The sequence below is a fragment of the Glycine max genome, chromosome 6, assembly GCF_000004515.6.
Source record: "Glycine max cultivar Williams 82 chromosome 6, Glycine_max_v4.0, whole genome shotgun sequence".
Taxonomy (NCBI): domain Eukaryota; kingdom Viridiplantae; phylum Streptophyta; class Magnoliopsida; order Fabales; family Fabaceae; genus Glycine; species Glycine max.
Window position 1 is genome coordinate 8,003,348 of NC_038242.2, and position 23,141 is coordinate 8,026,488.

The 23,141-nt window shown below is 31.6% G+C and overlaps 2 protein-coding genes across 8 annotated transcripts; one reads left to right on the plus strand and one right to left on the minus strand.

The window, feature by feature from the left end:
- The first annotated feature begins 9,735 nt into the window (after window positions 1-9,735).
- Window positions 9,736-13,561, plus strand: LOC100808478 (VQ motif-containing protein 9). 7 transcript variants are annotated; one of them, XR_005891975.1, is made up of 4 exons: window positions 9,736-10,891; window positions 11,531-11,608; window positions 12,420-12,509; window positions 13,425-13,561. XR_005891975.1 is itself a non-coding variant. In XM_006581467.4 (2 exons), the coding sequence occupies exon 1, from the start codon at window positions 9,994-9,996 to the stop codon at window positions 10,879-10,881; it is 888 nt and encodes a 295-aa protein (XP_006581530.1). In that variant the 5' UTR covers window positions 9,736-9,993; the 3' UTR covers window positions 10,882-10,891; window positions 13,425-13,561. The 7 variants fall into 7 exon arrangements, 2 of the variants coding, with proteins under 2 accessions (XP_006581530.1, XP_014631804.1); XR_005891973.1 differs by having other exon boundaries at window positions 11,531-12,509; XR_005891974.1 differs by lacking the exon at window positions 13,425-13,561 and adding an exon at window positions 12,605-13,232 and having other exon boundaries at window positions 11,531-12,509.
- A 5,702-nt stretch (window positions 13,562-19,263) lies between these two features.
- SGF14I (14-3-3 protein SGF14i) lies at window positions 19,264-21,569 on the minus strand. The gene is made up of 4 exons (NM_001354041.1): window positions 20,908-21,569; window positions 20,415-20,537; window positions 19,728-19,844; window positions 19,264-19,631 (listed from the first exon to the last, which is right to left on the minus strand). The coding sequence occupies exons 1-4, from the start codon at window positions 21,391-21,393 to the stop codon at window positions 19,578-19,580; spliced, it is 780 nt and encodes a 259-aa protein (NP_001340970.1). The 5' UTR covers window positions 21,394-21,569; the 3' UTR covers window positions 19,264-19,577.
- Between the last annotated feature and the right edge of the window lie 1,572 nt (window positions 21,570-23,141).

The following is a 23,141-nucleotide window of genomic DNA, read 5'->3' on the forward strand; positions in this document are numbered from 1 at the left end:
CTTCTACCTCTAACGTCAAACGCAAGTCCACTAACAATAATACTACGTTTTAGAGTATTTTGTTTCTCTTATTCTTTGTAAGCATTCTTCCATTTCTACTATCGCACACAAAACCACATTGACAACAATATCACGTTAGGGTTCATATTCTTTTATTAAAGTTTCTAAATGATTAAATTATAGGAAAAGCTTGATCTAGTTTTACTTCATTGGTATAAAAATACTATGTAGTCATTGTATAAAAGAAATAGTTATTTAAATTTGATCTATTTTTACTTCATTGATTCTCTAATCTTCTCATGATTGAAGCATATCGAGAGTATTTACCAAAGAAACTTTAATACTCAAATCAATATAATATGAGGTGTTTTAACTTTTAAGTATAAAAATAATTTTGATCACTTAATAGACCAAATAATTATCTAGTTGGTAACTGCGGACTAACCTCCCCTTTACATGTCATGTGAAATTATAGGGAAAGTTTGAGTATGTCAAGTTGTCTAAGTGGCCACTTTACATGTCGTGTGAAATTATAGGAGAAGCTTTGAGTGTGTCAAGTTGTTTAAATGGCGGCAAAGTCATATGATATATTTTTTTATTCGTAAAAATTAAATCTAATATAAAAAAGTTTACTGTTTAATTAACCAACTTAGTAGACTATATTAATATAAGCTTTATTAATCATACAAAATCAATTATTTATAAGCTTGTCCCTTATCATTGAAATAAGCATATACTTTAAAGAAAAAGAAAGAAAAAAAGCATATACTTTTATATACTAATACTTTACGTGCATGACAACATCATTTAAATATGTCGTAATACATTTATATAAAAAAATCAAAAAATCATGTCATAATACTAATATTGTTGTTTTCATCTTGCCACACAATTTATTAGGGACATTTCCCCTTACATCCCTCTTAATTGCACCAATTTTATTTCACCATCTTCACTTTTGCATGGAATTATAACAACTCATACTCAAAAACAGCCTAACGTAACATAGTGATGGTGAAGACGCACTCTTTTAGAGAGGATGAAAATCAAAAGCAATCTCGGTCCAGCGTTCTTGTCTATTAGTCCAGCATCAAAGTTTAAGTAGTACATCGATATTAAATATTTGAAATACTGCCTCTAGACTTCAATGTAAGTAAATTTGACTATTAAAAAAATTGATTAATTTCATTTAATTCTTGTAATCACATTTTTTTTCTTTCTAAAATACCTTTTATCATACGTTCACTTGATATGAAGAATAAAAATGAATTATTTGAATTAGAATAACAATTAATAGAAGAATATGTTTGGGATGGTATCATTAATTATAGGATCAACGTAGTTAAAATTTGTTTATATTTGAGTCTAAAAGTATTTTTGTTGTTTATATTTAGGTTTAGAGGTAATACAATGTAAGCCTGTAATTGAAAAAATGATTTCATTAAACGCGGTAAAATTAAAAAAAATAAGAAATAACTATTTTCCACCAAAAAAAAAACTTGAGTAGAGTATATCAATTTGACCTACTAGAGTCGATCCAGTGATAGGAACTGGAATAGTGATTACCAAAAAAAAAGGGAGACTGTGATAGTATTTATCAAGTGTTAGAATATAAGTGAGACCATTATAAAAAAAATCATAAACTTGATTTCACTGAACATGGGAATAACATAGGAAATTGATAACTTTCTGCAAAAAAAATCATAAAATATGTGTATAACCCAAATTGTTAATAAACAATTACAATAAGATTCATAGTATTATCAACTTCAGTAGTTTACCAAAAACAAGTTTATTGGCATGTGAAATGTTATTCCATGCACTGCTCATAAGAGAAGTGCAAACAGATCCACAGGCCCAAGCCCAACTACCAGGCTAGTTCGTTTTTGTCTATTATTTGGACTGGGCTTCCTATAATTGCTTTGTAGTTTCTATCATTACTATGAAACTATAGTCAAAGCTTATCTTTGAGTCAATTGCTGACAAATCAATGTAGAATAAACTCCACTTAATTTGGTAATTGGTTCTCCTTTTTTCCCTGTATGTTGGAGTAGGCCCACCATGCCCATCTACAGTGATGAATTAGTTTAATGGCAAAGTCAAAATGTGCGAGGATGCGACAATTATGCTCGAAATGATAGGACAATGGTAGATAATAGATAAGATGATGATATCACAACTCAAAAAGTTGGCAAAACCTGAAATCGGATCATCCATCATGCTCATACCTCACAATTGAAAAAGTAACACGTCAAAATACTAACTCACCTATTTAGAGAACCAAGTTTAGCGACTAAATTGCTACTTTAATGGAAGCTGTGCTAGCTAGCTGAGTTTAACTTTACCTATCACTGAATGAGTGAATTGATTGTTTGGTTAGTTGATAGAAAGGTTTTAATCTTTGTTTTTTAACCTTAAAAAACGGAAGAAAAAGAAGCACGTCACCTTTTAAAAAAAATCCTAATAACCAAATTTTAACATGGGTTTTGTTGTATGAAAATACTCAGGTCAATTGACGGAATGATATCATTTAGAAAATATCAGTGCTAATTGGTACGAAAAGATTTCACACGAACAAGTACGAAATGCAATTTTTTTTTTCTGAGAGGCAATGCAATTTTTTTAAGATGAGGAAACAATAGCAGTTCAGCTGGAGTATAACTTTTAATCCTTGAAGAGTTAATTATATAATTATTTTATTTAGAGTCTACTTAAGAGAGAAAAATATTTTAGAGATCTAATTGATAGTTTTATTCGTCAAAAGACCAATAGCATTTTTTATGCTGGCTATTGAGGACGGCAAAAAAACCATTTGCATTTCGTATCTAAGAATCCCGTCAAGACATATAATTATTGCATTATGAAGATTAATTAACCTTCAACACGTGCTATGTTTGCAAATAGAAAACCTGCTTTGAGCCATGTTATTGGATTTTACTTTTCGGTTTTTAAGAATTGTGCTATCAGCACTTTTGGTAACTTTACTTTTCATTCCTCTGATCCTCTCCCTAGTTTTCTTTTAAGATTATTATGGTTTATTTCCTCATCCTAAACTATATATCGTCTTTGGTAACTCTTCAACTAAACTGCAATGCTTCATTTTTTTATGGAAATAACACAATCATTACCTGAACTTAATGGCATTAATAAAGGATACATGCAATATATAACTGCTGCTGTCAAGAACAGATTTTGTAGATATAAATATTCCCAGTTTAAACAACATTAATAATTTATTTCCTCGTTATATATAGGTACTAGTTTAGTTTTTATATGTCCTGAACCCCCTAGATTTTAGCCGAGTTTTAGACTTGAGTATTATAATTATTTGAGTAATGTTTGGTAAATTATTTCAACCAGCGTCTAATTCATTTTATTAATTAAAAAATTTATTTGATTGTTTGATAAATAAAATATTTTTATTGATTTTAACATTTTTTAAAACATGATTTCAAATAATATTTTTTAAAATATTAGTTTCTAATTTTTTTTTAATTTTATTACTTTTTTATCCTTAAAATAATCACAATAAAAATGAAACAACTTAATAGAAATTTTTATTTTGAATTTCTTATCTAATGTCACTAATGACACTAGTAATTACATTGGTTGAAACATTTGGCAATTTGGTGCTCATCAGTCATCATAGGACCCAATGAAACTCTTTTTCATTCACACATACCTATATTTTCTGTTATCTTTTTCGGCACATAGAACTACCTGTATGGGTACAGTGTTCTCTTCGTTTGAGTTAAACGACCGAGAATCGAGAAACAATGTAAATCACAATTATCATCCAGAACACAAACCCATTTTCATCATTCCAGCGTCACGATATTCCTGTTAACTAGAGCTCAATGATAATTGGAACATGCCCAAAAAAGAAACAACAAAATACTTTCTCCTATTAAGGACTGCATTGTTGCTTGCAAATGAACTTATATGGAAAATTTGGTATCGTATATTCTATTATATATACAGTATATTGTTAGGTGAATGCCTATCCAATTAGAGAAAATTGCCCGTGAAGAACAAGAAATCAAGCTCTTCTAATCACAAACTTAATAGAAAGCGACGACTAAACCTAACGCCATTGTCAATATATATGTTCAAACAAATTGTCGATATATCAATGAATATAAAAAGGAAGAGAGAGATGAGAGCCTCCTAATCAGTGGCATATCTGAGATTCTAAGGCTCGCCCCTTTAATTAACACGCAGAAAAACAAACAATACACAAGTTGCTTTCTTTGTTCTTATTAATCAAAAGACTCAAGAAGTTGATCAAGTTAATATAAAGAAAGAAACACTACCATGACATAAGGCTGGAAAAGTTACCAAGTGATATTTCCGATCGCCGTTTATTAATCATTTGCCTAGTGAAATGAAATCAATTATCAATCCAAGGTGTGGGTCACAGCCACGGAAAGCATAAAGATTGAAGACCATAGACCTGTAATGTTAGTGCCAAACAAAGACCATTGGGGGCCGACGCAAAAAGTCCATCAAAAGTGAATTTGTCTTAAAACAAAGCAGCAGTATAAAATAGTTATGTTTTTTCCTTTTAAATATGTTTGCATTTACTTTGTTTTTTTCTTTTGCAAAGCATGTTTGCATTTAGTAAATTGAATATACTCAACTACTTAAATTTATCTTTAAAAGTGTGATATCATCCTAAATGATTGAAAGTATAAATTTAATTAGGGATGAGTTTAACTCTCCTATCTCATCTTCGCAAAAGTTGGATAAGACTATAATATGAAAGATACGTATTTAAAACTTTTAATGTTCATCCTCTTACTTGTTGAATTTAACCTAGTTATATCCGCAGGAAATTTATTATACTTTTTTTATAACTTTAATTCACTTATATATTTTTAAATAAATTATATATAAATATAATTAATAACAAATAAATTAAATTTAAAAAATTAAGAATTTGATTATATTTTTAATTAATTGAATATTTTTAAGTTTGTAATTTAATTATTTAACTATTAAGCTAGTTGATTTATATTTTAAAAAATTATATTTATAAAATCTTTTATATATATATATATTGTAAAAAAATTGTTAAATGTAATAGAGGTGGGTACAAGTATGAATACAAATATAATTTGATATTCATCTCATTTTCATTTAAACTATTCGAGTAATACCCATTGTTACCCATACTTTGGTCAAAGTGAGTATTTTCTGTCAAAGTCATATTTGAATGTGCAAAAAGTAGGACAAATTAATCATATTATTAAATTTGTGAGATCATTTTGTATGTTTACAGGATAATTTGATAATAAGTTTTATTTTGTGAGGATCAATTTAATATTAAGTTATAATATTTAGGAACCAAATTGTCACTTAATTATCTACAGAACTAACTCGTTGTATATTCACGGACTAAATTTAAATTTTTTATCTTTCAACGGTCAATTTATTAATGTCTCACATTTTCAAAGATGAGTTTAGCTATATATATTCTTTTTAATGTAAATAATGTTCATAAAAATGAGTTTAGTGTGTATAAAATAGTTTAGATTATCATTTTATCATAAATTATCTTTTGAATTATGTTAAGATAATTATTTAATTGTTAATAAATTTATCATACATAATAAAAAATATTTTTTTAAAAGATATAATCCTTTCTATTCATAAAAATAATAATAAAACTTATTTTTAAAAAAAAAATCATTGTGCAAAAGGAAAAATGAAAAAAAAAAAAAAACTACCCGCAAAATGTGTATACACAGATTCCACTGAAAGTTGCATTGAAAGAATGGTAACGTATAACGCATAGTATCAGCTTTTTGCAGCTTTTTTTAATTAATTTTTGTTATTTTTTAACACTTCACTAGTTCTTCTATCCTATGTACTAGTCACAAAAGAGAATTAGAGGCAGTGATTATGATAAGGATATGGTCAAAAGGCCTTTGGAAGTTCGGAAAATCGTTCCATAGAATCACTGACTAGCACAGTACAGATAACGGACTTTTGACCAGAATAGGAAAACCGAAGAAGCTTTTGGAAATAGTGAACCCATTAATTACTTGCTTTAAATCCCCAAAACCACAAATGATCCCGTGGTAGGCATCAAATCAATAAAAATAATCCTGTGGTGGACAAGGGCATGACCTCCTAATATTTTATTATAGTATTATTTTTTTATTTCTCATAATATTTCACGCAAAGAATTAAATAAATATATTTACTGTTTTTAAAATATACAATATTTAGTAATTAAGTTCTTCAACCCGTTAATAAGAGGATTAATTTGAGAATATCATACAAAATTTAGAAATAATCCTTCAAATAATATTTTTTAGTTTCTTTTGTGAGTTTGTTTATTTTTTAATAAGAATACTTTTAGAAATTATTCTCATTTTCATTAAATCAAGTGTCTTTTCTTGTATTGAGTATTTTATTTTATTTTTTATTCATTCTTTCTATTTCTTTCAAATAATATTTGTCAACTTTTTATTTTATTTTAATAAACTGTACCAAATTTGAAATATGTTTTAGATCAACTTCATTTAAAAATTATTGTAATTTTAATCTATCGTATTTTGAATTTATTTTTTAACACATTAATTGATTTTAATGATTTTTTTCACCATTTTTAAGTTTTGTTATTTAAATTTGTTGCAATTAAATATTTGTCAGCGATAATAGAAAAATATTTAAATTTATTATTTGTAAAACTATTAAAATTTAAAATATTTCATAATTGCACGAAAAAATTATTAGTAAACTATAAAAATATTTTATCCGGAAACAACATAATTATCTTTGTTCACGTCCAAGCATAATAAGAAGTCATCTAAAAATCCTATTGTTCCCAATTTGCTTGAGGTGAGGTGACCACAAGGTCATTCTAATGTGATTGGACTCAAGGTTAGATGTTTAATTATCTCATATTGAAATATCTATTTACTATGCTTGATTGATTTTCATGATTTGATGGTTTACAACTCTTTAAGTATTAAGCATGAAAGAATCTGAGTGTTTCTAATGGTTGATTTTTTTTATGATTGAAAGATCTAATCTTCTGAATAAGTAAAATATATTAAATTATAAATTCATTATAGCATTGTCCTTGCATATAAAAAGCAAATTAATGATAGTAATTTTTGTAAGATGAAATACTAACTTATTATCTATAATTGTGATTGGACTCAAGGTTAAAGGTGCAATGGTATTATATTGGATTGTCTATTCACTTTTTTTTTGCTATGCTCGATTTGCATATGTGGTTAAATGGCTTATGACTCTTTAAGCGTTAAGCTTCAAAGGATGTGAACACTTTCAATGGTCGATATCTTTATTGTTGACTCATCTAATATTCTAAATAAGTAAAGTGTTTTGAGTAATAAATCTATCACTCATGCATACAAAAAGAAAATTAATAATTTTTTAAGATAAAATATTAATTTAATATCTATATTTGTCATAATGAACTTATTTATTTTTTAAAATAATAAAAAATAAAAAAAATATTATTATTGATTAAATTTAGCTACAAAATTAAAATATTAATTTAATATCTATATTTGTCGTAATGAGCTTATTTAATTTTCTAAATGATAAAAAATAAACAAAAAATATTATCAATTTATTCTTTGAAATTAGTATTATTGATTAATTAGCTACATAATTACCAACTTATGACATTCAATTCTTAAAATTATAAATCATTTTGGTCGATCAAGTTGATTATTGATAATTAAATATATTTTTTGCCTAATGAAAAATTCCAAATTATTTAATATTATTAATTTCATGCATGAATTAATATTTTTATGATAATAATAATTAAACTGATCATTGAGAAATTAAATCAATGTTTTAATCATCATTCTTTTATCATTATTTTACATTTATTGTGTATTTTAAGACAAGAAAAGTACTAAAAACATTTTTTTTTAAATACATATTTTTTGGTTGGTTAAAATTTATTAAAAATTATAAGATGAACAAAGAAAAACATTAAATAAAATGTAAGACCAGCAAAATTGTGTCATTTTTTAATAAATTTCAAACAAACAAGTGAGTATATATTCAAATGAAGACCGTGTCTAGAATGCAAAACTAAAATTTGTTTCGCATGGTGCAAGTGCAAAAGTCTATTTTTTTTCTTTTTTAATTTCTTTTTCTAATTTGTCCCTTATCCTAAACTTAAAACCTGGGATTTATGCCATCACCAAGAATGATCTTTTCATTGTTCATTTTTTATTTCGATCAAGTCATCCGCGAACACTCGTCCCTCCCAACAATTTTCAACGCAGTGTATTGCAACCAAGCGATTTTCGACAACTATTATTTGACTTATTTTTTTGTTTTTCCTCTTTTTCCCAACTTGTAGTCTCCCCTTCTCTCACACCACAAACATCAACCCACAAACAAATGCATGGGTATGTTGAAATCCAAATAAAAAAAACAATTGACCACATTAAAACCCAGGTCAAAAAATTGAATGTGGGTATGTTGAAACAGAAATAAAAAAATTTGTGAGTTTGTTTTATTAATGACACACATTTTCTCAATACTCAAACACCAACAATTTCAAATTTAAAAAAGATAAGCAAATATCAGATATAGAATTAAAATAGAGAATTATCACCATGGTGTCCATTGATGGTAAAGAAAATTTAAATGTATAATTTTTTGGATGTCTTTGATTTTTGTTGTCGGATTCAAATTTGTGATTTGTTTGTTACTATCTCTATTTTGTACCTGTGGGGTATGATTGTGTTGGTGAGGAAATGGTGATTGGAAGTATGCGAATGTGGTGATTGAACAAGGAGGAGCATCATCGTAGATAAAGAAGGAGTTGAGAATAAGAGATGAGGGATGATGACAAATTGTTAAAGATGAAGGAAGAAATAAAAAAAGCAATCTCATTTATCTAATTTAAAATTAATATATCTGATACTGTACGAAATAAATTTTCGTTTTACACGCTAGACATCTTCTCAAATGAACCTGGCAATGTGTTTTTAGAATTTCTCTCACGGTAAGTACCTGGTGATTGAAATCCTTAACCCAAACGTGCCAATGGTTTTTGAGTTTTTTTTTTTTTTGGCTTGGGCATCATTCAACTTGGACATACATGATTTAAGATTCTGTATCATGGCCAATTTGGTAACAGCAAGGCAACCGTAACAGGTTTGTTTGACCAGCTACGGTGAGGACGACTGAATTTGAAACTCACCACGTGAATTGCCCCCTTACCAGTTTTTTGTTTGTTAGTTAAAAAAAATTGTTACTGTAGTATTTAATTTCAAACAGTTAAAAACAATTATAATATGTACTGGAATTAATTTCTTTTAATCTTGGAACTTGTGCCATAATAAAAGAAATATTTTAAATATTTTCCTTAAATGCATAATTTACCGGTTTAAGTTAATGAACGATTTTTAATAAATATCCAATTAGATTAGATTGTCTAAAAATTCATTCCACCGAAATGATATACTACCACTAAAGAATAAAAATCATTAACTACCGAGTATTAAACAACTATTGTTCTAGCCGTTATGAAGAGAACAATCTCGTCTCTAAAAATTAAAAGTCGATAATTTTGTTTCAAAAACTAATTTAATATATTAGTCTCACCCTCACATCCAATTTGAGTGTGTGACAGTGAGGTAATATGACGTGACGAGTGGCAATTCATAGATTAGCAGATAAGATCATAGTTTTTATATTTAATTTAATTTAATACTATACTAGTATGCAGAGGAGAGGGAAGAAAGACACACATGCGCTAATAAAATGGGATCCCTTGTTTTGCGAGGATCATATAAAAAGCAGCGAAAGAGAAAAGAGAGACATGTTTTAAATTTCTGGAATTTTCTTTTCCTTGGTGAGGCTTGGCAGTGAAAATAGATTGGGATGCTTGAAGCCCCTAGGGAAAAGTAATATCCTTCTCTGCGATAAGAGGAAGCCCACCACCTCAGAAAACAGAAAACAGAGTGAGTGAGTGTGTTGTGTAATATGGATAAAAGCTGTCATCCCTCTAGCAATACTAGTATAAGCACATCCTCTGCTGCCAACCCCAACAACAATAGCAGGGATCAATATCTTCGCCATCTCAACAAGCTCTCTCAAAAGATCTCCAAACCCATCATTAAGAAACCCGTCTTTGATCCTCCTCAGGCCCAAGTCCCAAACAATCAGGTGCAGCATCAGCCGCCGGTGTACAACATCAACAAGAACGACTTCCGTGATGTGGTTCAGAAACTGACGGGCTCACCTGCGCACGACCGCATCTCAACGCCGCCTCCCATTCAGCCACCCAAGCCCCCGAGCTCTCGCCTTCAGAGGATTCGCCCTCCTCCCCTGCCTCAAATTACTAACCGCCCACCCCCGCTCCTTAACCCCACCACCCTCCCCCGCCCTCAACAACTCCCTAACGCCGTTACCTTCAACAACAACTTCTCCGTTTTTTCGAGACCCCCCGCGCCGTTATCTCCTCTGCCGCCGTTCCCCACCGTCCACGCCCCCGCTGAGTCACCTATCTCCGCCTACATGCGCGATCTGCAGACCCTCGTCGATGCAAACGCCAAGCACTTTTCAGGCTTTTCTCCCTTGCCTCCACCGCCTCTGGTTCAACCTCAACCTCAACCTCAACCTCAGCCTCAGCCTCAGCAAGAACAACAGCCACAGCAGCAGCAGCAAGGGATGGTTCCGTCGCAAGCGCCGTCGTCGTTTCAGATGCCGTCTTCGCCTGTGCCGTTTGGGTGTTTGAATTCGCAGCTGGCGTCCTACCCTCTGCTGTCGCCGGGGCTTCTGTTTTCCCCAACTTCTGGTCAGTTAGGGTTTCCGCAGCTTCCGCTTTCGCCCACTGTGCCGGTCCCTAGCCCTCGCTGGAAGGGAATTTGAGAGGGGTGAGGTGAGTTTGGTCACAGACATGTCAATTTAGCTCAGCTTTTTTTAGGGTTTTTTAAATTTTGTTGTTGTTGTTGTTGTTGTGTTACCTGTACATGGTGCTGGTGCTAGGGGGAATTCAATTTGCGGTGGTTGGACTCGAAGTGGTCCGCTGCTGCTTAGTTTAATTCTGTAAATGGGATATCAAAGACATCAAAAAGGGTACAATTTTGCATTGGTTCTTGCCATGCTGTTTGGGGATATGCAAAAACAAAATTAGATGTTATACAATTATAGTGGGATTATTATCATCATTATCATTATGCTGTTTTCAATATAATCAAAATCTTTATTGTCTTCACTGTTGTTCTTCTCTTCTTTTAATTATGTGTTAATGTTCCAACCATGTTGATATTGCCATTTATTTCTTTGCTGTTTGTGATACTAGCTGATGATAATTGCCAATTCCTATTGACACTTCAATTGGGTAGATCATGGTCCCTTCCCTTATGAGGGATTGTGGCTGGCTATCCCCTGTTTGATGCCTTCCAAGCCTTGAAGGGGAAATAATTGACTGGTTGAATTATAATTGCGTGTGTTTTGTTTCGGTGTACATATTTTGTAATATAACACTGCTTGCCTTTTGGATTCATGTTTTTGCTAGTGGCAACATCCCATTCAGTCATACAAGGTTGAAATTCTTGTACAAGGCTAGTAATTTTGCCTGCAAATATTATTCCAGGTTTTGTTTCTTTTAGCCTGCAACTTTATATTAATGCCGCTGCACTGTAATGATCACATCCGCAACTTAATGTCATATGGCGCAGCTTAGGCATTTGAATGCTTTTTGAATCACTATATTATGCGCGTGTTTCATTTGGCCGTTAGCCAATTCAGTGTGTGGATTTCACGCAAAAACATTAAAGCGGTCCTTTGGAGCTTAGCTATCACCATTAAATTGATTTTTTTTGTTTAATGCACACACCTACCCAAACACTTGCTACTACACTCTACACGTGTGTTTGAATGCACGTCCACTGGAGATGGACGCCATCTGCAACATAATGTCATACCATGCAGCTTAGGCATTTGAATGCTTTTTGAATGATTGTATTACAAGCGTGTTTGGTTTGGCCGTTAGCCAATTCAATGCACGGGTTTTATGCGAAAGCATTAAAGCGGTCCTTTGGAGCTTACCTATTAGTTATCACTACGAAAATTAATTTGTTTTTGTTTAACGCACACACCTACCCAAACACTTACTAGTACACTCTACAGGTGTGTTTGAATACACATCCGCTGGAGATGGACACGCATCTGCAACTTAATGTCACACACCCTGCAGCTTAGGCATTTGAATGGCTATATTATGCGTATGTTTGGTTTGGCCACTATCCAATTCAATGCACGGACTTTATGCAAAAGCATTAAAGCAGTCCATTGGAGCTTAGCTATTAGCTATCACCATGGAAATTAAATTGAATTTTGTTTAACGCACACACTTACCCTAACACTTGCTACTACACATATGTTTGGATGCACGTCCATTGAAGACAGACACACATCACATCAATGCAAGTATATAAAGCTTCTGCATCTTTGGGTTGAAATTGACGCAGGAAATATCAAATGACACACACTACGTAGGCATCTTTTTTTAATCTTAAAATGTATTTCTCTGTTTATTCTTATTTTTGGTTAATGCTATTCAATTTGTGTTCTTGGTTTGCATTTTCAGACATCATATGCTATGAGATTGGCTGTGATTCTGTTATCTTTCACATTCTGGGTTGGCATTGGTTATGGTTCTTTAAATGTAGTTTTTTTGGTTAAAATTTTGTGGTGAAATATTCTTAACTATGATGATTGTAATACGGATTTTGATTATCAGCAAGAATTTCGTTTTTGTTGTGATTTGTTTTTTTTTTATCAGCTTGTTGTGATTTGTTTGAATTTGGATAGTACCATATGTAAAACGTTATTTTGTTAAAATACTGTGTTAAGTTGAAGGAGCAGGAATTAACTTGGTACCATGAATTCCTTTTGTAAAGGGATCTTGTTTCATATCTTTCCTTGCTGCTGTTCTCAAATCTTTTGCATACAACTGGGTTGGGGTGGGGTGGGGTATAAATTAAGAATTGGGAAACTATTTATAGCTAGTATCTAAGGAAGAAGGGATCGTAAACGAAGAGAATAAATTGCTCTGTTTATTGTTTCACCTGACTTATATAACCTGGTCCCAGAATTTAGTTTTTCTCCCAGGCCGTGACAGAAGGAAGCTAGAGAGCATAGCTTTCTGATATTCAGTAAGAATATATGATTGTAGTAAGTTCATCACTAAATATTTGGTAGTTTAGTTTTCTAAAGCGATTGATGATAAATATTGATTCCCTTAGTTTTGAAAGTGTTCCTTTCATTTGTGTTTTTAGTTGAACTATGGCTTTTAACAGCCAAATACTTGTGTGACACCACAAGTCTTAATTCTGCTGTTGTTAGAATGTGTTTTCTCGCATATCGGCATATGTGGTCGGGATAATTACCGATTTTTTATTACACAGATTGACAAGCAGAGAAAAAAATGCTATGCAATCAGTTTGGATTCAACAAGTCAATTTTCTTTTTCTTTTTCTAGTCCGGCAAGTACCTGAATGTCATTTGTTTTGTAATTTGTCAAAGGATACGCCACATTTATTTACACTGCTTTTTCTATATTGGGAACTTTTACATATCCAAACACATGGTGGTGGGCCTCTGTGCTGGAGATGGACGAATCCTTGTGTAGGGAATGGATTGTTGTAAATCTTAGTATCTTACAACAAAAAAGAAAAGTGTGATATAATCTTTTTCTTTTTCGTGAAAATGGTTTAAAGCATGTTTTGGGAATGCCTTGGGTTAGCACCAAACGAAGGTTGGCCAATGGATCTTTACCATGCCTTTTTTTCATCTGTTGGAGCTGCTACGGAATGTGCGTTGCAGCAAAATAAACAGAAAAACATTCACCAAGACAAATGAACCGGTCTTGTTTTTTCGCAATTTAAAGGTGGTTAACTCTGCTATTTCAGCCTTGTGGCAATAAAGTTGCTAGTTGTAAGCAAAAAGTTATTTATCGTTTCTCGTGCTTGGCAATATAAGCAATAAACGCCATCATGCATGGATAGTGTTGAAATCAATTGATTTTCTTAAAACAATACAAAAATGAAGTTAGTTGTGTTGTGCTTCTTGACATTGCTCTCTATGATTGAAGCTGCCACATTATACTCGTGATAAATCTATGCCACACTTCTGCTTCGTTACAGTATTTTCAATTCAACATCCACCAAAATGGATTCTCCAAAATTGGAGCAAAATTTTGGTAATAGGTTAATATTTTAAAGTTTATATTTTTCCCATTTTTATTTAAAAGGTTAAATATAGAATAATAATAAAAACATTATTATAACTAAACGAAAAAAATAAATCCTTATCCCTATCCCTTATTCTTCACATACATATCTATTTCATCAGAGTCTTTCTTTAAGACAATATTCTTAGATTATTACGCCTTTCATTTGGGCTAAAATTTATCGGACAAGACAGGGACTTTAGTTGTCGGCCCTCTATCATTAGGTCATCAATTTCCTTAATCTTTCAGCATTGGGTAGGTAGTGATGAATCCATATTACAATTAGGGATATAAATGCACCCCTTCATTTTTTAAAAATTGCATATAAATATGTGAGTGTAGATTTTGCCATTTCACAATAATAATTATTAATTTTTGTTTTGTTTTAATAAATTGTTGCCCTGCCATTGCAACCCCTTTGTGAGAAGGTACCTTTCGAACATCGAGTGAGAGAAAAGAATCAAACAGGTAAAAGAAAAGTGAGAACAATGTGTAGGCCAAATCAGGTATTGACTGTATCATATAGCAAGATATAATATTCAATATTATTTTTTCAATATATTTATATTTTTTAGAAATATTTTAATATGCATTGTTTTATATTTGTTAATATATACTAATAACTGTAAACTAATAATGGTAAATATAAATTAATAAGTATATATTAATATTATTAAATATTAAGAAATATAATGAACTCATATTTTATGTTAATAATAATATTATTTATTGAATGTTTAATAAAATAATATTAAATACAAATATATAATATTTATACATTAACATATTAAGTTAATACTTAATATAATATTTTTATTACAATAAATTATTATTTATTCTTATATTTAATTGTACTAATAGTATTAAATATTAATTAATATATTGAGTAAATAATCAATTTGGATTTTGTCTTTCGTGTCCCTCTGTACATATTTGTTAGTTGATTCTGTTAGGCTTAAGTAACGGGTTAAGTGCCAGCTTAGGTATGAAACTGATCTTTCATGTGTTTATTGTCATGGCCATGGGCATTTTCTTTTTACGGCGATTTAATTTTCAGAGTACGGAGACGATCTAATCTTGAAACATGTTCCTTATTTGAAGATAATTCCCTAAACTTCCACTTACATGTTGCTTTTTTTTTTTTTTTTTTATGGTCACTTACATGTTACTTGGAGATTGGGGATTGGTTTTTATTTTTATTTTTTTATCTATACTATATCAAAGTATTTAACCCAATCACATGTTCAAAGATTAATTGGAAATTGATTTGAATCTTATTCTTTTATAAAAGATGTATTTTTTTTATAAGTTGTTATTATAATTTTTTATTATTATTTACGAAAGCAGCTATGAAATGAATGTCACATTATAAATTGATTATATGAAAAATGAATGATTGGTGAGAATTGAGTATTAATGCACTATTGATATTGTACAATTTTTTTCTTTCTTTCTTTTGACTGTCACACTAGTTGATTTTATTTGATTATTTTGGCATTAATGTGGTTGGAAGATCGTCATGCGAAGATATATGCTGTTCCTTTGATTTGGACGTAAGCCTAACGGATACGCTACCACTCAATTGTTGGTCAATACTTCAATAAGAATCAGTTTAGTTTAGAATTGCACTGGGATTTTACGTGCATATGTAAATAGTAAATTTTCCCTTCTATTTCCTACAGTAGGATTTCGAACTATTATTTAATTTCTAGACAGTCTTTGTCTCGGGTTATAGTTTGGTACTTGTTTATCGAGTATTGATGGGAGACACCTCGTAAACACTTCTGCAATTGAGAAAATATCCTAACAATTTTCTTGGTGGTGGGAGATACTTTCGTTTTTTTTTTTCACTGTAGAACTTCTCCATGCCTAGACATTAGCAATCATATTATGTGGCTGTTGATTCAACTAAAAAGTTATATGAATTACTGTCAGATGCAATTGGGATCTATTATGACACAAAGCAATAACACAAATTTAAAAGAGGTTTAGCTAAAGATGAACTATAGAAAATAATTTATAATTGAATATTTTTAATCTGTGCAAAAATAAGGTATTGTGATGACACAGTAAGTTTTTATGTCACATTAACAGGATGCTGTCTAGCTTATTTTAGTATTAAAAAGTATACTTTATAAAAAATAGTTAGGACTCTAGGTGCAATATAAATTAATAATATCTATAATGGTATTTTTTTTGTCAAATTATAAGTCAATGATGACATAAACATCACAGTTAACCTCTACATCCATTTACTCTATCTCTAACCTATTAACCTCTTTACTAGAACTTAAATATTTAAGTTTCTTATATTATATCATTAATCTTTATTGAAAAATCTAACTAGTTTATTAGACGAACATGAAATTTTATTCAAGGTATTTAAGCTCAGTTGTTATACTCAAACCAACTATATGTTAATAATAAGAAGGGAAATATGAAATATTTTTTGTATCCATAGAAATTAAACATAATATCAAAGGTTTATAATACTTACATATCATGTTTAACCAATCGAGTTAGATAATTGTTATGAAAATATGAGATATGTTAATTAGACGAATAGAAAAATAACAGGCCAGTAATTGGATTTACCAAGTGGATGGAAACGTTTAACACAAAATTGAATTATTTTAGAAAAGAATAGTTCAACCCAAATAGAGTTGGACTAAGATCTACTTCAACAGTTCAATATAAGGTGAAAGGGCATTTAGGGTTGCCACCGGCGAACAGGTTAACTTGTTGTCCCTAATGAATCACGGGATTTTCTTTCTGCACCTAGTATTTTTCTAATACATCCAGTAATGAGAGAAAAACCAAAAATATCCTTATATACATCCAGTAATGAGAGAAAAACCAAAAATACCCTTATATATAACCACATACAGATTAGCAATTCATAAGTCTCATATGGATCCGTAAGAGACTTTACGCATATTAAAAATATGTTTTTCAAACTAATTTAAAATTAATGACCCATGCAAGTCTCAAATATGTGACTTTCATGTTATTAGCACAATACTTTAACCAATTGAGCTAATAGGTCAATTATATTAAAAAATAATTAACGTCGTTATATATAACACTAAAATTTCTAATGTATATTTAATACATATATAATTTTACATAATAAATTTTGTAACAATTAATTTTGATCTAATAATGTATTTTTTTACATATATAAATTTTTATTAAACCTATACTTTTTATTTAAAATTTATATATGTAAAAAAATATTATTAGATCAAAATTATTATTAATTTTTTTACATTATTAAATCAAAATTAATTGTTACAAAATTTATTATGTAAACTTATATATGTAATAAATATACATTAAAAAATTTAGTGTCATATATAACGACATTAATTATTTTTTAACATAATTAACCTATTATCTCAGTTGGTTAAAACATTATGCTAATAATGTAAAAATCACAAGTTCATGACTTGCATGACCATACAAATTATCAATCTATATGGGTCCATATGGATTAATTCGTAGGTTATACGAAGAAAAGAAAAAAAAATGAAGAAATAAAAAAAAAATTTAAAAATATATTAGATGTAAAAGAAATTTGAATAGTATAAGAAGAATAATCATAAATGATTCAACCTGATTTGAATGGGTGTGGGAAGAATAAGCCATAAATCATTCATAGAACCTATTTCACATAATCAGTTAGCATCTTCCATTCTTTAGTTTTCGTCTAATAAGACTGCTCTATCCATTTTGGTTGCCATTCCATTATTGCATGCAATTCTTTTCGCGAATCACTGCTAACACTTTTATTTGTTTACCAGTACTACCGAAAGCTGTTCACGTGAAAAGAGGGCAGCATCTATTACTTTAATTTTGAGGCACCAACTAACAATCCATTTCAAGCCAATTAAAAAAGAGAAATATTGTCAAGTGAAATAAGCTAGCCAGTGATTTTGTAAAATATATTTTATAAACAAATATTTAACGGTCGGGATCTCCACTGAAAATGTCATTGAAGAGCGTCCCTCTCCAATGAGACTCGTTAAAAAAAGTACAAATCATACTTTCAAGACCATAATTAGAAAATAAAAAATGCAACGCTCGTAAATAACACTCCAGGTGTTACGCATAGAAAAGAGGTGCAAATTAGAGAAGACATAGGTGACATTTACCCTGAATTTGGATGAAGCATTACAGAGGATAATGTATTTTACTATTTTTTAGGGCATTTTAATTGCTGCTTAATAAGATGCTCTGTTTGGATGTTTAACATGAGAAATTGAAGAATTCTCCAATTTTTTCATCCTTTGTTAAGATACAGAATTTAAAATTCCACCAAAACGTGGGATTTGAAAAATTCCTCAATCCATGAGTTCATCATCCCCAACCTCATCTTTTGCAACCTTATCTCTTTGATTTTTTCCAGTGACTTGGAGGCTGACTGGTGCACCGGAGATAATGGCAACGGAGGAAAAGTGAGTTCGCTAGATGAGGAGATAACAACATCAAAGGAAAACCAAGTTCACTCGATGGTTGGCAAGGAGGAGTCAACTCCCCGAGTGTCACAGTCACCGCATAGTCATCGATACCGTGAAAAACATTTGCTGCATCAATTTTTGCAAGGTGGTTCTTGACTATCTCAACAACCTCCTTTGATGGTTAGAAATGGCTGTGAATGAACTTGATTCTTTTAAGTTTTCAAGATTCGATTTCCATCACAGGATTTGTGGTGGAATGCTGGGATTTATGGTTGAAATGTGTGGAGATAACAAAATCACAAGAACATCTGTTCTGAAATTTAATGAAAATATTTGCAAAATTTAATAATCCAAACAAGTTATTTTATAATTGATTGGATTCAATTAAATTCCTCTATATTAAAAATTCCTTGTCATTTGGAAATTCTTCATCCACACACATTACACAGGGTAGCGATCTCGAACAGCAGACCTACTATCAGAATGAAGTGCACAATCCTCAAAATAGTTCAACGAGCACAACCCAATTCCAATTCCAATCAAGCTAAATTCAAATTTCGAGGCTTCAAAAAGAATACAAATATATCTAATCCTCACAATAAAAGCCGGTAACAAAGTTTACTAGATAGAAGAGAATCTTAAAATTCCAATTCCATATAATAAAAACTTCAGTGTCCTTAATAAAATAGGCAATTTGGAAAACACTTGAGAAAATGGAAGGACAAACTAAAACGGCCCAGTACATCCACAATTCATAACAGACATGAATGCCTAAAATCCCAGTACCAAAGAGATATTAGCAACAAACACCTTCTCCCTTCAAAAAGATATGGAGGAGAAGTTCAATTCTAATTAGCAGTAAAATATTTTTACTGGTCATCCGGTTTCGGTGCTGCTTCTTTAATTTCATCTGCTCCATCGTCCTGAAACCACAATAAACCCATATCACTCTAAGTTGATAACAAGAAAAAGGGAGAAAAAAAAATAGATGAACAATGGCAAACTAAAATAATCAATACCTGCATGTCAGAGGTCCAAAGTGTGAGGTTATCACGAAGGAGTTGCATGATCAAAGTGCTATCCTTGTATGACTCCTCTCCCAGTGTATCCAATTCAGCAATAGCTTCATCAAAAGCCTAGCGAATATCATAAGGAAAAAGATTCTTTATGAGTACGATATATGCCATTAGAAACAGAACTCACAGTAAAGTTATACTCTTGCAACTTGTACCAGAACATTTTCACATCATAAACTAAAAAGAATTTATTCAACGGGTATTCCTCAAGGTCAGATTCCCATCTATACCAGTATCTAGATTAAGAAGTCAAATATTGATTGATTATTGTTTGCTAGCTATAACTATTAGAATTCCAAACACCTACTGTGAAACCCAATAAATATTTGACAACTCATTTAAGCTACAGGTAAAGGAGGAACAACTGTACAAACCATATTACAAATTCATATTTAGCCGCTAGAATCCAACCAGTAACATCATTATTGCTTCGACATTAACGAAATGCAACATGCAGTAGCCATAAAGTTATTCAAATCAATGGACAACAATAGCTGCAAATTTCACTGTATATGGCCGAATTCCTTCCTCTTTTCACGTTAAACATCCAAAACTTTGCTCAAAATATAGTAAAACACAAATAAACAGAGCAAAACAAAGGCCATGATATTCACTATCTCTGAATCTAACCTGTTTTGCAAGGTTGCAGGCACGATCCGGAGAATTAAGGATTTCGTAGTAAAATACAGAAAAGTTAAGAGCAAGGCCAAGCCTAATTGGATGAGTAGGAGGCAGTTCGGCATTCGCAATGTCCTGAAAAACAAAGGAACACGCCCATTCGTTAAAACAATAGAGTAAGACTAGAATAAACAAAAGCAACACAACGGAAATCGTTCAATTCAAATTGTACAGAATAAAAGCGCGCAGATATATTATTATTTCATTTGCAATTGAAAAATAATAGCAGTTAAAATTCATATTAGCCAAAACATTTTAACCAAGAAAAAGAATAACGCATAACCGCTCCACAGAACCGCATCGAGTAAATAATCACATAGATTCCATAGTCAGAATAACAAAAATCGGAAAACAATAAAACGAAATCTCAAATCTGGAGAATAAACCGAACAGATCTGAATCACAAAATCAGATAAAAATTTGAAAAGAGAAAAAAACGGCTAACCTGTGCGGCTTTGTATGCAGAGAGAGTGCTCTCGGCAGCCTCCTTACGCTCGGCGCCGGTCTTGAACTCGGCAAGGTATCTGTGGTAATCTCCCTTCATCTTGAGGTAGAAGACCTTGGAATCGCCGGAGGAAGCGGATGGAATGAGGCGAGAGTCGAGGAGCTTGAGGATACCGTCGCAGATGTTGGAGAGCTCGGACTCGATCTTGGATCGGTAGTCGCGGATGACGGAGACGTGATCCTCGTTGCCGCGGCTCTCCTCCTTCTGCTCGATCGAGGAGATGATGCGCCACGAGGCGCGGCGCGCTCCGATCACGTTCTTGTAGGCGACGGAGAGGAGGTTCCTCTCCTCCACGGTAAGTTCCTCGTTGTCGGCGGCGGCGGAGACCTTCTCCATGAACTCCACCATCTCTTCGTAGCGCTCGGCCTGCTCGGCGAGCTTCGCCATGTAGACGTTCTCTTCGCGAGGCGAGGGAGCGGCCGCCATTGTCGTCGAATCCTAGAGAGTTAAAGCGCGAGTGCGAGATCTGGTTAGAGAGAGAAAGTGAGCAAATGAGGGGAGACGGAGAAGGACGAAAGGGAAAGGGTAAAGGGTGGTTTTGAGGCTATTGCGTCCGATAATTGCGTTTTGAGAAGCGTGGGAGGGGTCGTTTTGGAGATTGAATATGGACCGTTGGATCGATGATTTATTTATTTATTAATATCTTGAAATTGGAAATAAGAAAAAAGAGACAGCTGTCAGACACGGGGTTTTGATACTCTTTCTCTGTTCTCTGTGTTGTGTGTGGCGGAAAAGGTTGGTGCGTCCCTCTCTCTCACTCTGTCATTTACATTAGCGAATCTGTACTCTTTTAATAACCAGGTAGTATAAATATTCGTTTTCGTTGGTTTTGAAAAGTTTCAACTTTGAATTGAACACCCCAAAAGAATGGGCTGGGTTGGTTGGTAATGGGCCCGTTTCAAGATTGGATTCGACTAGGCCCTTAAAAGTGCTTGCTTTTTCACTGTAGCTTTTCTTCTCCTCCTTTTTATTTCAAAGTGGTAGGTCATACTATGCACTAGCCTCTAGTCCGCCCAACCTGCTACGCGGTCGCTCTTTTTTTGCTTAATAAAGTTAGCTACACAATTTCCATATAAAATAGTATTATGTCACCCAAGGTTCTGTTAATACTACTATAATGTAACAAGTTTTACTTGAAATTATTATTATTACACTACTACATTCAATACTTTTTCATTGACATTATACTAATCTCTTTCAATTTATATAATAAAACGAATAAATCCAAAGAAGCTATATTGACAGAAATATATGTAGTGTTTTGGTAAAAGAAATATCAGATATAAATTCTTTAAAAACAACATCATTGAGTGTGATTATTTTTAATTTAGTTGGATGATTGTGGTTAGATTCAATTGTAACCAATCAAATAACATTTTTTTTTGTTTTTTTATAGTAGTCTTAACATTTGTGTAACAACAATGCTTTTTTTTTTAAAGGAGTGTAACAACAATGCTAATCATATATTTTTAATATAAATCTCATGTTGACCTCTTCAAAATGTAAGTTTAAGGAGTGCTTTTTAGCCATCGTACAAAAATGATTCAACAAAAATAATTTATTAGAAAATGTTTTTAAAAAGTGTGAAATCATGTGTGAATGCTCATTTAAAATAACTATGCCCTCTAGATGATGGTAGCAAGCAATTTAACAACTCTAAGAGTTTGGTGGCTCCTAAAGTTTGTTCTCGATTTAGTTGAATTAATTAATATCGAGAAAACGTGTGAAACAGAAAGGAGCGTCTAGCTTGAGTGTGTTTTGCTTTAATTCTAATTCATCCTCCCGTCTTCTAAATCACTAATTTTATGCAATCTAGACGAAGTAATTAGTAGAAGAGGAAAGTGTTTCGAAAAACAAAGAAAGAAAGAAAGAGGGGGGAGTGTTTGCTATATTTTATCAATTGTTAGGTCTATTTCGTCACTTTGGTAGACCACTGTTCATTGGCTACATTATTGCTTACAATACTGAACCCGACATCATCATTTATCACACACGAAGTTAAAAAAAACCATTTCAATAAAATTCAGTTAAATTCAAGGATAAAAGTGATAGAAACTGCAAGCATGTTATCGTTTGAAAGTGGTTTATCGCTTTCCAGAATAATTTTACAAGTATTTTAACCTACAAAATTGATTAAGATCATCGTAACATAGAGAAATTAATCGTATTGAAAG

Coding starts and splice junctions, on each gene's coding strand:
- LOC100808478 (XM_006581467.4), top strand. CDS start 9,994: ATGGATAAAAGCTGTCATCCCTCTAGCAATACTAGTATAAGCACATCC.
- SGF14I (NM_001354041.1), bottom strand. CDS start 21,393: ATGGCGGCCGCTCCCTCGCCTCGCGAAGAGAACGTCTACATGGCGAAG. Junction 19,845..20,414: donor CCTGCAACCTTGCAAAACAG/GTTAGATTCAGA, acceptor GATATTCGCTAG/GCTTTTGATGAAGCTATTGC. Junction 19,632..19,727: donor TTTGGACCTCTGACATGCAG/GTATTGATTATT, acceptor TTGTGGTTTCAG/GACGATGGAGCAGATGAAAT.